This window comes from Anser anser (genome assembly GCF_964211835.1).
Source record: "Anser anser genome assembly, chromosome: 18".
In the NCBI taxonomy this organism is placed as follows: domain Eukaryota; kingdom Metazoa; phylum Chordata; class Aves; order Anseriformes; family Anatidae; genus Anser; species Anser anser.
The window spans coordinates 15,909,355-15,925,541 of NC_139739.1; the positions used below are offsets into that span (position 1 = coordinate 15,909,355).

The 16,187-nt window shown below is 42.1% G+C and overlaps 1 protein-coding gene across 4 annotated transcripts in view; it reads left to right on the plus strand.

Moving 5' to 3' along the window:
- Positions 1–16,187, plus strand: part of MAJIN (membrane anchored junction protein) — a 132,472-nt gene that overhangs the window by 30,861 nt on the left and 85,424 nt on the right. For 2 of the 4 annotated variants that reach the window (XM_083803807.1, XM_083803808.1), the window contains exons 6-9: positions 2,369–2,494; positions 5,057–5,088; positions 5,906–6,015; positions 9,862–9,916. In XM_083803807.1, the coding sequence (XP_083659933.1) occupies positions 2,369–2,494; positions 5,057–5,088; positions 5,906–6,015; positions 9,862–9,916 (323 nt within the window). Of the gene's footprint in view, positions 1–2,368; positions 2,495–5,056; positions 5,089–5,905; positions 6,016–9,861; positions 9,917–15,740; positions 15,765–16,187 lie in introns of all 4 variants that reach the window. The other 2 variants (XM_083803805.1, XM_083803806.1) reach the window with 2 other exon arrangements.

Below are 16,187 nucleotides of genomic sequence, written 5' to 3' on the forward strand. Positions count from 1 at the left end.
CTAGAGGCTCCTTCTTCTTTTAGATTTTTTTTTTCATCAGAGTGCACTAGCCTTTATTTCTTTCTTGCACAACTTGATATAATTTAGCTATGTCTGCTGCGTATTCCACATCTTATACATTTAAATTGACAATAATTAAATGACAAGCATTAATTAATGTTTCTATTCTAGTTGGTTTGGTTTAAAAAAAAAAAGAAGTCCTGTTGCTCTTGTTTAAAATAAAAGTAAGTCAATTTAATGAAAAATTTTTTTTGATCCTAAGGTGAGTCAATTTTTGAATGACATTATGGCCTTTGGCATCACCTCCTATAGTTCTGGATGCCCACAAATAATGAACACCCATGTGTTTCTGCCTTCAAGGCATTCCATTTCAGTCTTAGAAGACTGCAGTATTGCCACACTTCATATGAGCAGGCAAAAGTGAGATCATCGTCTTTTTCTCTGTCAGAACCTGATACACATGATCACAACTTAGTCCTGTTACTGCCAAGAAGATAAAGTAGCCAAGAGCATCATCAGACATGAAATACTGAAAGAAATACAAATTGTCTGCCGTTCCTTCAGTTCTCTGAATTTTCTTGAGATGCAGAATTCTTGAGACATTTTTATTGGAACTAGAATACATGGTTTTCACAGAGGATGTTAGCTGTAGTTTCTGTTTATTCACATTCGTATTTCATGGATATATGAACTGATAAAAGGTCTTCCACCAGTTTCTTGAAAATCCCCATGGTTTTGGAAAGCTGAGACAGAATGATGATTAACTAGCAAATTATTGTTTGATAAATGTTAACCACACAACCATTTCAACAGCACTTCTCATGCAACTTTCCATAGCCATGTCAAATCTGATGGATATCACCCAGAAGTTGCTGCAGGTTATGTACTCTTTATCTCCATTTTGACAGACATGATCATTTGATTGTTGCTCCTAAGAACTGCTTCTAAAAGTCTAAGTGATGGTGTTTGCTCATGGGGCTTTTTAACAGCCTCTGTGCACTCTGAGGGGTGTGTGTGTGTGTGTCTCTTACTCATTTTGTTCTGTCTGTAGGGATCAATTTCTAACCTTTGCCAAGATGTTCTTCAGCTCATCTCTTCATTAAATGGCTTTTATTTTGTGACAGTCATTTTTTGACAGCAGAGTGTGGGATTAGATCTCGTTTGTATGGTCAATTTGTGCAAGATTCTGTAAGGGTAATGTGTTCCTGAGACTTATGCAAGCATTGGTGTGAAATTAAACCTGCACATTCAGATACCATTCTGGAATTGTTTGTATGCCATGTTTGACACTTTGATAAAGTCCAGCTGCATGACTGAGGTACGTGAAGAGCATTATTTGGTAATACTAGTGGGAACATAAATCTTTCCCAAGTTGCCCAGACTTTTGAAACAACATAACTGGGATCACAGAGGGTAGCTCTCCTCATCTAGGATCTGTAGATAAAAAAATCTAGCCTTATTGTTGGTTTACTTCAGTAAAGCCCAGCTAGCCTTGCTTGCATGCTTGAGGAGTCTTTGATTCACACATTTATATTCTAGAACTTGGAAGCCCATCCACATTACACGCTAGCACTGTCCTTGATGACAAGTGCAATCTCAGAGGGCTACTGTGTTAGATTATCCTGTAGATAATCCTGTAGTTATGTGTAGAACTCCTAGCTGCAGCATAACTTGTAGTTAATCACCAGCTGTGGAAGTCCTTGAAGAAAAACTCAAGTGAGCGATTTCATACCTTAAAGGAACTGATCGTGTAAGTGTTTCATTTAGGCAAATCTTGGTCTCCATCTCCACTCCTCAGGATGTTAGTTTCAGCTAGCAAATAGGCTAAAAATGTTCATTTTATCTGTTTCTTCTTTGTATCAGAAGCATGTAAGGAAATTGCTGTCTAGAACCACACAATCTTGCATGTATGAGCTCATAGGTGCTGGCTGTCATGTCAGTTATCTTTTCTTTTTCCTCACTTTGAACTATGAAGTAGATGTAGTGATGCTACTCATATGAATCCTAGTCCCTTTTGATTTCTAAAATAATTACCTTATAGTTAGGAATGCTGATTAGGTTTTATTCGTAGGGTTGGAAGAGCCTGGCATGTTGTTGCTTGAGGGAGAATGTCAGGACTTGAGCCAAATACAGTTAAGGAAACACAACATATTAATACAAGCTACTGATGGAAGAGTATCACCTGGATGAGTGTTTTTTGTTACGTGTTACTAGTGTTTTTTCACAAAGTTAGTACCCACAGATTGTATTTGCTGCTTTATACATGTGTTCAGTATAGTATGATTTTTGAAGCTTGTAAGGCATTCTCAGGACTCCTGTACTTTTAAAATGTTAGTGCTAGGTTCATAAGTCTTAACATCATTCTCAGATTTGCGTAAATGGGAGAGAGTATCAAAAATGAGATTCAAACACAAAAATGTACATCTTTTGCCTTATCCCTACATTTGCACTATGTATCTAGAACTCAACTCATTTCAGCAAAATTTATCTTTTGGTAAGTCTGTATGGTTATGTTTGGATAATTTTGGGAAACAAATGAGTATGTTGCAGCATGGTGCCATTATTGCTCTTAAATAAAAATATACTTTTCTACTCTGAAGTTAGCTTTTTCATTGAAACACTGGTGAACTAATTCTGCTGCAGCTTTCAGATATATACATCTACATATGATGTTTGCCAGCTCAGTTATAGGCATATGAACAGGAAGTCTTCTAGCAGCATCTGCAGAAAAAAAAATAATTCTCTGGAGATCTTGCCCATGGCATACTCAGAAGGTAAATACTTCTGTCTTCACTGATAAATCCCTCTTCACCTTTTCCCATCAGAAAAAAAAAGCTTAGGAAGCTGCCTCTAGCTTTCACTTTTCTACAATAATGCTTCTAGAATCGCTGCTGCAGGCTGCTTTTCTCTTTTGTGTTATCTCATGCTGATTTTAAGAAGCTAAGTATCTTGGGATAGTTTTTCGCTAACTCTGGGACTCCCAGATGATAAAGCAGATCCTGAAACTTCTCCAGTGAATTTCCTTCTTATCCTCAAAAGTGTTGAGGACATATTTAAAAATCATGGTGAAGCTGAAGGTCTTTTTAAAACTGTTGAGTTGTTGAACAAATATTGTCCCATTCCAAAATGACAGGAATGACATACCCTGTCACAGGTTCATGGAAAGCATCAACTACCACAGTACAAAACATATTGAAGGCTCAGAGGAGCAAGTCTGAAGCTGTATGAATAACCTTCCTGGCTCAGCCTGAAGATCCAGCTAGCCAGAATTTAGCCTTTGAGTGTGGTTGATAACAGATGCTTTGGGTTAGTATATAAATCCCCGTGCATACAAAAATACTTTTTGCAGGACAGCTCACCAGTCTCCATCAATTCACACTGGAAAGGCTTTACAAGTCAATTTCTCTCTCTATTTGTTCTCATGAACTGTTTTTCCCTGAACTTACAAAGTTGCTTTTGGAACCTTCTTTTCCATTTTGGCACTGCAGCATCACATACAATGAATTTCAGGGTGCACTGCCTGAAAAAGTCCTGCTGGTTGTTTTTACACTTGCTGCTAGATCATTGCATTTCATGCCCCTTTCTTCTTATTCGAGGTAGGCGCAATAATAACAATTCACCTTCCCTTTCTGTGTTCTCATCATGAATTCATATCCTATGACTTTTCAGTTATGTTCTGTTCGAAACTGAAAAGTTCAGGTGTGCTTAGACGTCCTTGAACAGAAGCTTTTCAATACCTTGTTCTGCTCTGCCCTTCATGTCTACCATATCTTTAAAGTAGGGGGAGCAAAACTGCATTCAGTATGACTGTACTATAGATTTGAAATTGGGAATAACGATGTATTCTCTTTTGTTTTGTTTTACTTTGCTATAATTTACTGGATTTCTATTTGCCTTTTCAGCCACTGCTGACTTTTCAGCTAGTATTTTTATGAAGTAATGACCAGTGGCTCCCAACATTCACTGCGTAATGTCAGTAACTGGGTTGGAGCCAGTACTGCATATGGACAGCATTTTTTAATTCCTTGTACTTTACAATGCTTGCTGACATTGAACTCCACCTGCCATTTCATCACATTCTTTGTTGTTGTTTTTATAAAGAAAGAATGCTTTTGTTTCTCTGAATAATGATAGTAATAATGGAAATGTCTTTTGTTTAACTAGTAAATGTTGTCACCTCACGAGTGTCTCATTTTCCACATTTTCTACGAATTCACTGAACAGGCTCAGGCCCCAACTAAGGTCATTGTGGGACTTAACATTTATCCTTCTCTGTTGTGAAAAAATAGTGTTTATTCTTACAGTTTCTTGTTCTAACTTGTTACTGGTCCCCAAGGAAAGCTTCCTTTTTTTGTCTTACAACTGCTAATTAGATATTCTAGTCTTCTTTCATTTATAAAATGAAATAGTAATCTCTTAGTCTCACTCATTTGCTTGTGTTGTAACATCCCCTGCCAAACATAACATGTTTTGATGTAAAAACTTCTAAACATGGAGAACTCTCTCACTTCCCTGTACACCTTACTTACTCCAGTATTTAACTGCCCTCCCCAGATATTTGTACAACATTTCTATTATAAAAATATGTGCAGCATAACATGCCGTAAATTTCAGGCACCAATGTTTCTGGTTTCTGTTCACGGGGATTTTTCTTCAGGAAACTATGTATGGATCTCATGCATAAGAGGTTAGATGGTCAATATTTTCTGGAGCCTATGCTCCAGATGTCCTTGCATCTTCTATCTGATGCCAGATCACAGTGTGACGCTAACAGTTCTAAAGTTCATTCTTCTCTTCTGAAGGCTTCTTTCACTTTTTCAAGAATAACAGTTGTCCCCATTGCCATCAACGTGTGACATTCATTGGCAGGAATTCTAATTCTACAGCTGTTCTAGAGTTGTATTTACAGTTTTTCAATTTCAGCATATCATATGCAAGTTCAGCACAGTCTGCCTTGTTCTCAGAAAGTGAGGTACAATGCAAAAATTTACTTTTAAGTTGGTTAAAGAAACTCCAGTGTAAATATTCACCAAATTTTGTAATTCCTCTGTTACAGGTAAAGAAGTAAACAATGACAGTTATGAACTTGTAAGTTGTGTGTGTGTGTTTTGAATTATATTTTAAACAGTCTGTAGAAGCAGAATATATATATAGAGAGAAATTCCAAATTACAGCCAAAAGTATTTAAATATAGGCAATTCTATAGTTCTCCAATTCCTAGGTACCAGTCAGGCAATTTCAATTGGCATTCAATTCTCAGCTAAAACCATTCAAGTCAGGTGAAATACTTACGTTAATTCCAGTGGACTTTAAATGAAGTCCTGCCTCAGGACCTTAGCACCTTCCTGGCTTTAGTTAAGTGTACTTTCTACAAGTCTGAACTGACCTGTCCAATATCCTCAATGTAAAAGTCTGTATGAGGTCATTTCTGAATAATTGTTTCCTAAGTAGTGTATATGTCATAAACAAGAAAGTTAAGCTAATTTGGAATGCTTTTGTTTAATGAGAGCTCAGGATGGGTTTGTTTTCAATATGGATATGTATCTGAAGATGAAGTTAGTGAAGATGTCCTGTCCAAATTCTCCCAAAGAAATCCCACTATCTCTGTTAGAACTACACTCCTACTAAAATCAAGGCACTCTTCTAAAGACAGAGAAAATATGATGCCCTGAAAGCACAATTTTGAGCTTAAAACTGTTGAGCATAATTTTCTGGATGTCCTCTCTGCTTATCAACCCTTTGAATAAAGAAGCTAGTAGTTTATTCATGAATCTTTTTGTTTGTTTTCATTACATATATGTGAACAATTTTGCTAAATTTAAATGTATATTTACTTTGAATTTTGTTATAAAATAGACAAGTCAAAATCAAATGTTACCAATGCAAAGTTTGCAATGTTTTGAAGGTCAAGAGAAGAAATGAGATGTCAGAAAGTACTGAAATCGAAGAAACAGTGAAGAGGAGAAGACTTGAAGGTCAAGCAGAGACCTCATACCCAAAGTCATGTATCAACAGGTCAGTTGACTACAAAATATTCTTCCAGGGTGTATGTAAATATTTTTCATGTGCCATTGACCATCCTCATACGTCATTGCTGTGTAGCCCTTTGCCCCATTGTTCTTTTTCATTTTCTTCCTAGATGAAAGAATTTAAGCAGTATTGCCCTTATTTGGAGAAGACTTATCATATGCTTTCAGGTTCCAATGCCATTTAATAGGGGACATAAATCTTCCCCTTTAACTCCTTTGTCTTAATGTTGTATATAAAATTACAGAGGGATGAGAATTAAGAAACTACACAAAACATTGTATTGGCTTGCACACCTGAGCCAAAAATGACAAGGGGAAAACTGGGAACAATTTTCTATTCTGTTTCTGTGAGTCAGCTAATGAATGCTGCCTCTCAGCCTAAGATTGATGGCAAAACACATTTGAGCTTATTATTTTCAAAGTGCTTTAAAGTCTCAGAGAATGTACATGTGTTGTGTTTGCACACATCTTTCAGTTCAGATTGCTTGGTAACTGAACTACTGATGGTTATTCCAAAATGTGTCTATATCTCTGGATTTCACAGAATGATTGAAGGTTGGAAGGGATGTTTGAGACTGCCTAGTCCATGGTCCAATGGTCAGCTAGAGCTGGTTGCCCAGGACCGTGTCCAGTGAGGTTTTGAATAAGTCCAGGGGTGGAGATTCCACGACTTCCCTGGGCAACTGATTCCAGTGCTTGACCACAACTGCACACACAAAAAAGTTTTTTTTCTTACATTCATATCAATTTCACATTTTTCAGTTTGTGCGCATTGCCTTTTGTTCTGTCATTGTACACTACTGAAGAGAGTACAGCTTCCTCTTCTTCATTCCCTCTCAACAAGCATATGTTGATAAGATCCCACCCTGGGCCTTCTCCAGGCTAAACAGTCACAGCTCTGTCTGCCTGTCATCATATGAAAAGATCTACAGTCCTGTAATCATCTTTGTGGTCCTTTGCTGGACTTGCCCCAGTGAGTCCAAGTCTTCTCCTGGGGAGCCCAGACAGAACACAGCACACAGATGTGGCCGCATAAGTCCTGAGTAAAAATAAAGAACCACCTCCGTCCACCTGCTGGTAACATTCCACCTAATGCAGCTCAGGATGTTGTTGGCCTCCTTGACGACAAGGTGCAACACTGGTTCACCATGGCTAATCTCAAACTCAATTCTTTACTGTCTTTCAGAGACAGGCACAATATTAATAGTCTAGCAAGCTTCTTTACTCTCTAAAATATATCACCTTATTATCTAGAGTTTAGCTTTAAAAATAAAATAGTGCCTGCACTTAATATTTGCAAATACATGACAAACTATCCCAAATCCAGTGTTGGAATCTGGTGTTTATGCTCACCTTTCTCCTTCCTTGGTAGCTTACAGACCATGTCAAATCATTTCCCTTTTTACTGTATAGTCTAACCAATTTCCAAATTTGTTTCATGCAGAAATTAGAACAGGTGAAGACTGAAGCCAGTTCTTTTCCTGTTCATTCAAAAGTAATCCTTTCATTTTTTTTTGCCCAAGTGTTTCTAGAGATAATAACTGTTGCAAATTTGTGAAGAATGAGAGCAGGATCTAGAATACTTTTTAAACTCTTTTAGCCAACATGTGAGTTGTAGATTCATTTCTGTAGAATCAGAAGTGGATTCAATAGCCGTTTCTGACCTTTACCATAAAATACATACTCAGAAGTAGTTATTTCATTATCTGGCAGTTTCCTCTTAATCCTGTATCTTGACCCAACAGTTACACTATTGCAGAAGAACTTTAAAACAATTAATCATTTTAAAGTCTATTTATTATTTCAAAACGAAATTGGTGAGGCGTTGACTTCAAGTCATTTACCATTTTTTCTGATTACTTTGTTGGACTGAATTGCTTATTCATTCTGAGTGTTTCCTACCCTAGGAAGGTGTTTTTCCACTGCAATCATACCAGCTCTTGATTTTTTTTTACTTCTTAGACAAGGTGTTTTAAACCTCATGTGTTAAGTTATTTCTCCCTTCCTAAAAACACTGCACTTCTCTGAACAGCATTCCATACTTCTATCTCTTTTAAAGTGGTGACACCAAAATTATCACAGAATCGTCTAGGTTGGAAGAGACCTCCAAGATCACCTAGTCCAACCTCTGCCCTAACACTAACAAGTCCTACACTAAACCATATCACTAAGGGCTACATCTAAACGTCTTTTAAAGACCTCCAGGGATGGTGACTCAACCACCTCCCTGGGCAGCCCATTATGCACAGTGTCTCACAACAACTCTGCAGATCTGCAAATGAATGCAATGCAGACCCTCTTACCTGAATAAAATGTACAATTCTGTACTTAAGTCATATATAGACCCCTGCTTCCCCAAGTTTGGTTGTAGTTAAACTACAAGAAAGAAAAAATTATGATTTGTCAACTATTTTGACAAACCCATCTCTCAATTTGTCAATTTGAGATTTTTGTTTTGTGGGAGGGGATACTGTATGTGCCTTAAGAAAAAGATTATGGAAATAAAAGATCTTAACCTGGGAACCCACCCAGTAGTTCAGACCAAGGGTCTGTCTAATTTCCTGTCTTTAGCATGTGCCAGAAATAGATATCCAGGTAAGAAGAGGAACAGAGCAAATGTCTGTGGTACCTTCTAAATACTCTCCCAGTCTTTAAGTGTTGTCAGTTTAGAGACTTTCCTGAAGCTAATGCAGTTTGTCAAGTTAATAACCCTCAGAGGATCCCTCTTCCTATATGCAATTTTACAGTCTCCCTTTGCAGCCACGTCCATTTTTTACTCATATTTTAAAGGTCTTGGGACTTGTTAGTCAAGGAGTTCCACTGGTCATCTACTGTTGGAATGAAAAGTCTCCTTCACTTGCTCATTTTGAGCCTAGTTCCCATTAATTCAATTGGCATGTCTCTTGTGCTGGAGAGACGGTGAATGCTAAGTCCCTTTCCACTCTCCTCTCCTTACTTGGACTTTGTAAAATTCTTATCCTCTCTAATACTTTCTCTTTTCCCGTCTGTTAAGTCTTATTTGTCTGCTCAGTTGTTCCTCAAAGAAAAATGATTCTGTATGTTTGATAGCTTTTGTTCCTCTTCTCTGAGCCTTTCCAACTTACAGAAAAGGAGGAACTCTCCAGATTCCCCATCTAATGCTGGGGGACCAAGCCAGCACATAGTATTCTTGAGGTGTGGGAGAGCCTTGCCTTTGTACAGTGCCATAATCCCATTTTTCAATTTTGTTTTCTGTTCTTTTGCTAGTAATTCCTCCCTTTTCCTAACTTTGGATTTTTTTTTTTGAGGGTACTACCAAGTGTTCAGCTGTCAGAATTTCTATCCCCTAATAGGGATAGAAATGTAATTATTAATTATCTCCATAGATAATATTTTGTATTATCTATGTTGATCAGTTTAAAGCGGATTGTTTTTCTCCACATGCATCACTTCATACTTCTCTATACAATTTTCTCTGCCATTGTATTCCTCCATGTACAAGTCTTGTAGGACCCTTCTACGGTTCTTTGCTGTCATCCCTTTTCTTTATGTCGATAACCTTGTATGATTTGCAAGCTTTCTGAACTCACTGCTCATCACCTTTTCTATGCCACTTAACACTTCTGTTGTCTTTAAGTGCTTTTTGTTTTTTCTAGAGAAGCAGAAAGCTTCTCTACTGGAAAACTTCTCTACTGTAATGTATCCGTATTTTCATTTTTTAAGTGAAAATTTGAAATATGAGTACAAATATATATTAAGGGTATATATATCATAGGCTAGAGGTTTATAATAACATACCTAGGTGGCTATTTACATGTTTGCTTCTTTTTTGTAATATTTGGTTTATTTTTAGACCTGGAGCTGAGAACGTTCATCATATAATTAAAGCAAAGCATGGATTTGAAATGGTAAGCTGCAGAATACTCAGAAAGATGCAACAGCATTTGTTTAGTCCTTGATTCTTAAAATGGCAAGCATAAAAGTGCCTTCAGGTAATTTTTTTTTCACTTGCATCTGTGATAGAGAACATTTTTGATTGCTTCTTATGAAAATTAGTCACATGATGAGTTTTACAGAGAGACTACATGCGCTTTTCTGATTCTCAAACTAAGAACAATAGGGGTAAGCTTAGCCTCTCAGAGATGAACCTGACGAATGCCTTACCTTGACTTCAAGACTCTAGTTGTGTTCTTTTACCTCAGATGCCTCTTCATATAGGGCCGCATAATGGGCCTGCAGTAGGTGCTGACCTTGATACAGACTTCAGTGTCAATACTTACTGGTCACCACACACTACTCTGTGTAGATGGCCTTGTGGGCATCTACTTCCTCTTTAAACAGTATCACGAGTTTTCTCACTATGTCATCAGCGGTCAGGTTTACAAAGTAATTATTCCAGAAGGAATAATTAGAAGCAGTTGCTTCCTAAATCTATGGTTCTCAAAAGACCTTGTCAGAAGGGGAAGATTCTCTCTCTCCTAGCCGTCAAGAATCAGTCTGCAAAAAAAGCTGCTTTTACAGAGCTACCTTTGGGCACACCCTTTAGGGAATACGTTCCTCCCTAACACTCCCATTTTCCTTCTGTTATGTGTTCCACATCCTTCTAAATGTCACAGTGCACTTGATCTGTTTCCAGGATACTGATACTTATTCTAAATTTAGTTCAAATTCCTGCCATACTATCACCTTCCTGGCCTTTCTTAATCCCATGCTCTTAGGGGAGTCTTTTCAGAGTAGGTAAACTACTTCCTCATCGGATTGTCCACAAAGGAATTTGCCTGGTAGTATCAAAGGAACAGATTCAGCTCCTACTGTTCCTTGTGAGGTGAACACTTGAATCAAATACCTGGATTTCTATGTGTTTCTGTGTAACAACATGATGCTCCTATGTCCAGAACCTTTTGGAACTCTGTGGTGGATTTACTCTGATGGGTAGCTGAACTCCACCACACCATTCTCCACACACAAAGGTGCAATACAATCATAATTTTTCTGGAGTGATATACAATAGCTTGCATTTTCAGGTGTTAGCAGGTTGCATGGTTATCTTCAGCCTGCACAGATTAAACTCTGATATTGAAACAACCCTTACCTTTTTTGTAAGCCCCAAATATTCTTTCAGAAGAGGGACTTTTGACAACTTTGTCAGCTTTTTCAAGATAGTAAAGAGAATGCCTGTTACTCTTTGGGAGCAGTCAGTATAGAAGAACTTCTCTAAAAGAGGCAGACTTACTTATCTCCGAGGCGATCAGCTCTGGGGCAGACGCGTTCTGCGGCAGAGCGGGGGATCGAGGTGAGCAGGGCTTTTTTTCTGGCATTGAGACCACTTGATGCAGCCGAGGGAGCCGCCAGGACCTGGCAGCCCTCACAAGGGAGGCTGACGAGGCGTAGGCGGAACCAGCAACGCCCCTCTACCCTGATGTTCAAAAGCAGCCCCTAGGGAGCACGAGCGACCAGAAGCGTGGTGACCAGGGGGGTCAAACAGGGCGGAGCGCGTCAGAAGGGTGGGGCACGGCAGTTTGCGCAGCAGTGTGTGCAGGCAGGGCGCGCTCAGGCAGGGCAGAGCGTTCCGTCCCGCCCATAAGAACAACTCATCTACTGGCTGTCTACCACTAGCTAGGCCGCAATGGTCTACACTAGGCAGAGAGCTCTCTCTGGAAAGTCTGTAACCACCCAGACTGACTGCCTGCTCAAAAATATGGCAGTTCAGGTCTCTGGATGCAGGGAGTGTCTGAGCCTGTTGCTGCCATCAGAGAGAGGCAGAGATACTGTGTGTGTGAGGTGTGAGCAGGTGGATGACCTGGTCCGCCTGGTGGCAGAGCTCAGGGAGGAGGTGGATAGGTTGAGGGCCATCAGGGAGTGTGAGCGGGAGATAGACTGGTGGAGCAACTCCCTGCAAGGCCTGAAGGAGAGGTACCAGGGTGAGACACCCCAAATGGGGGTGGACCCCCTGCCCTTTCGCTGTTGGGCTGAGGGAGGGGACCTAGGAGTCGAGGAGGAATGGAGACAGGTCCCTGCTCGACCTCGCAGGCAATGCCCCCCCCCTACTGTCCCCACATTCCCACATTCCCTTACACAACAGATTTGAGGCCCTGGAGCTTGAGAGACCAGTGCGTGAGGATGAGGTAGAAAGTCTACCCAGGAGGATGCCTAAGGCGAGGAAGTCGACTCCATGCCTCAAGACTGCCTCCACCAAGAAAGAAAGAAGGATAATCGTTGTAGGCGACTCCCTTCTCAGGGGAACAGAGGGCCCTATTTGCCGGCCTGACCCTACCCGTAGGGAAGTCTGCTGCCTCCCTGGGGCCAGGGTCAGGGACATTGCCAGAAAGCTTCCTAACCTGGTTCGCCCCTCTGATTACTATCCTCTTTTGATAGTCCAGGCTGGCAGTGGTAATATTGAAGAGAGAAGCCTGAAGGTTATCAAACGGGACTTTAGGGGACTGAGAAGGTTAGTGGATGGAGCAGGAGTACAGGTGGTGTTTTTGTCCATCCCTACAGTGGCAGAGAGGGGTTCAGAGAGGACACAGAAAGCCCACCTGATAAACAGGTGATCAGAGGCTGGTGCCAACACAGAAATTTTGGGTTTTTTGACCATGGGGCGCTTTACTCGGCACCCAACCTGATGGCCGCAGATGGGTCCCACCTATCTCTAAGGGGAAAACGGATCCTAGCCCAGGAGCTGGCAGGGCTCGTTCAGAAGGCTTTAAACTAGGTAAGAAGGGGGATGGGGCTGAAATAAGGCTTGTTAGAGGTGTGCCAGGGGGAACAATGGCAAGGCCGTGGGAGAAGGCAATGGCCCAACTGAAGTGCATCTACACTAATGCACGCAGCATGAGTAAAAAACAAGAGGAACAGGAAGCCATCATGCAGCAGGCAGGCAATGACTTGGTTGCCATCACAGAAACGTGGTGGGACCACTCTTGTGACTGGAGTGCTGCAATGACTGGCTACAGGCTCTTCAGAAGGGACAGGCAGCACAGAAGGGGTGGTGGTGTGGCTCTCTGTATTAGAGAGTGTTTTGATGTTGTGGAACTTGAGGCTGGGAATGATAAGGTTGAGTCCCTATGGGTTAGGATCGGCGGGAAGGCCAACAAGGCAAGCATCCTGGTGGGGGTCTGATATAGACCGCCAAACCAGGATGAGGAGACAGATGAGGAGTTCTACAGGCAGCTGGCAGAAGTTGCGAAATCATCAGCACTTGTTCTCGTGGGGGACTTCAACTTCCCAGACATATCCTGGACATGCAACACAGCCCAGAGAAAGCAGTTTAGGAGGTTTCTGGAGAGTGTGGAAGATAGCTTCCTGACGCAGCTGGTTAGTGAGCCTAAGAGGGGAGATGCCCTGCTAGACTTTCTGTTCACAAACAGAGAAGGACTGGTGGGAGATGTGGTGGTCGGGAGCTGTCTTGGGCAGAGTGACCACGAAATGGTAGAGTTCTCTATTCTTGGCAAAGTCAAGAAGGGGATCAGTAAAACCACTGTCTTGGACTTCCAGAGAGCTGACTTTGAGCTGTTCAGGACACTGGTTGGCAAAGTCCCTTGGGAGGCAGTTCTGAAGGGCAGAGGAGTCCAGGAAGGCTGGGCGCTCCTCAAGAAGGAAATCTTAAAGGCTCGGGAGAGGTCTGTCCCCACGTGCCCAAAGACAAGCCGGCACTGGAGAAGACTGGCCTCGCTGAAGAGGGAGTTGTGGCTAGAGCTTAGGAGAAAAAAGAGGGTTTATGATCTTTGGAAAAGAGGGCGGGCCACTCAGGAGGACTATAAGAATGTTGCGAGGCTGTGCAGGGACAAAATTAGAAAGGCCGGAGCTCAATCTGGCTACTGCCATTAAAGATAACAAAAAGTGTTTTTATAAATACATCAACACAAAAAGGAGGACTAAGGAGAATCTCCAACCTTTACTGGATGCAGGGGGAAACTTAGTTACACGAGATGAGGAAAAGGCTGAGGTGCTTAATGCCTTCTTTGCCTCAGTCTTTAGTGGCAAAACCAGTTGTTCTCTGGATACCCAGTACCCTGAGCTGGTGGAAGAGGATGGGGAGCAGAATGTGGCCCTCATAATCCACGAGGAAATGTTTGGCGACCTGCTACAGCACTTGGATGTACGCAAGTCGATGGGGCCGGATGGGATCCACCCGAGGGTACTGAGGGAACTGGCAGGGGAGCTGGCCAAGCTGCTTTCCATCATTTATTGGCAGTCCTGGCTATCAGGGGAGGTCCCAGTCAACTGGCGGCTAGCAAATGTGACGCCCATCTACAAGAAGGGCCGGAGGGTAGAGCCGAGAAACTATAGGCCTGTTAGTTTGACCTCAGTGCCAGGGAAGCTCATGGAGCAGATTATCTTGAGTGTCATCACGCGGCACTTGCAGGGCAACCAGGCGATCAGGCCCAGTCAGCATTGGTTTATGAAATGCAAGTCCTGGTTGACGAACCTGATCTCCTATGACAAAGTGACGCGCTTGGTGGATGAGGGAAAGGCTGTGGATGGGGTCTACCTTGAATTCAGTAAGGCTTTTGACACCGTTTCCCACAGCATTCTTCTTGAGAAACTGGCTGCTCATGGCTTGGACTGGCGTACGCTGCGTTGGGTTAAAAACTGGCTGGGTAGCAGGGCCCAAGGAGTTGTGGTGAATGGAGCCAAATCCAGTTGGAGGCCGGTCACTAGTGGAGTCCCCCAGGGCTCAGAACTGGGGCTAGTTCTCTTTAATATCTTTATTGATGATCTGGATGAGGGGATCGAGTGCACCCTCAGTAAGTTTGCAGATGACACCAAGTTAGGTGCATGTGTCGATCTGCTCGAGGGTAGGAAGGCTCTGCAGGAGGATCTGGATAGGCTGGACCGATGGGCTGAGGCCAACTGTATGAGGTTCAACAAGGCCAAGTGCCGGGTCCTGCACCTGGGGCACAACAAACCCAAGCAGAGCTACAGGCTGGGAGATGAGTGGTTGGAAAGCTGCGTGGCAGAGAAGGACCTGGGAGTACTGGTTGGTAGTCGGCTGAATATGAGCCAGCAGTGTGCTCAGATGGCCAAGAAGGCCAACAGCATCCTGGCTTGTATAAGAAGCAGTGTGGCCAGCAGGTCTAGGGAAGTGATTATGCCCCTGTACTCGGCTCTGGTGAGGCTGCACCTCAAGTACTGTGTTCAGTTTTGGGCCCCTCGCTACAAGGAGGACATGGAGGTGCTCCGAGAGAGTCCAGAGAAGGGCAACGAAGCTGGTGAGGGGTCTGAAGAACAAGTCTTACGAGGAGCGGCTGAGGGAGCTGGGATTGTTCAGCCTGGAGAAGAGGAGGCTCAGGGGCGACCTTATCGCTCTCTATAGTACCTTAAAGGAGGCTGTAGCGAGGTGGGGGTTGGTCTATTCTCCCACGTGCCTGGGACAGGACAAGGGGGAATGGGCTAAAGTTGCGCCAGGGGAGGTTTAGGTTGGATATTAGGAAAAACTTCGTTATTGAAAGGGTTGTTAGGCATTGGAATGGGCTGCCCAGGGAAGTGGTTGAGTCACATCCCTGGAGGTCTTTAAAAGACGTTTAGATGTAGAGCTTAGTGGTATGGTTTAGTGAAGGACTTGTTAGTGTTAGGTCAGAGGTTGGACTAGGTGATCTTGGAGGTCTCTTCCAACCTAGACGATTCTGTGATTCTGTGATCTCTAAAACTTGTGTCACTTTTTTCTCAGCTCACCTTTTTAGTACTAGTGACAGGTATCTACTCACTGCCCTCTCTGTTTTCTTTCTTTAGGTATTTCAAACGCTCTTTTGGTGGGTAAGAGTCATCCTCTGAAATGTGCTTTTTCGTTCCTCACTTTGCTATAATCACTGTCCTGAGAGTGCCTTCCGTCCTTGATGGTAGCTGAATTTCCCAAACATTAGAATCCTTGAACACTGGAACTCCAGGTTAACTTACTGGGTCCTTAGAAATTGTGTTAGATGGCAGACATCACCATAACCTCACCCTGTATTAACTAATGTGGAAGGGCATAGCCTGAGCTATTCCCAATTCAACTTCAATTATGGTGAATCATCAGTTCAGTGAATACCAATTCAGGTGAGAAGAACGTGGGAGTAACCCTTCTCCAGAAAAGATGCTTATGTCACCATGACTTGTGCCTGTCATTTGCACTAGTCAGGGCACTGTTATATCAAGAGTGATGTTCAGTCACAAACTGTTGTTTTTATGAGTAAAAGA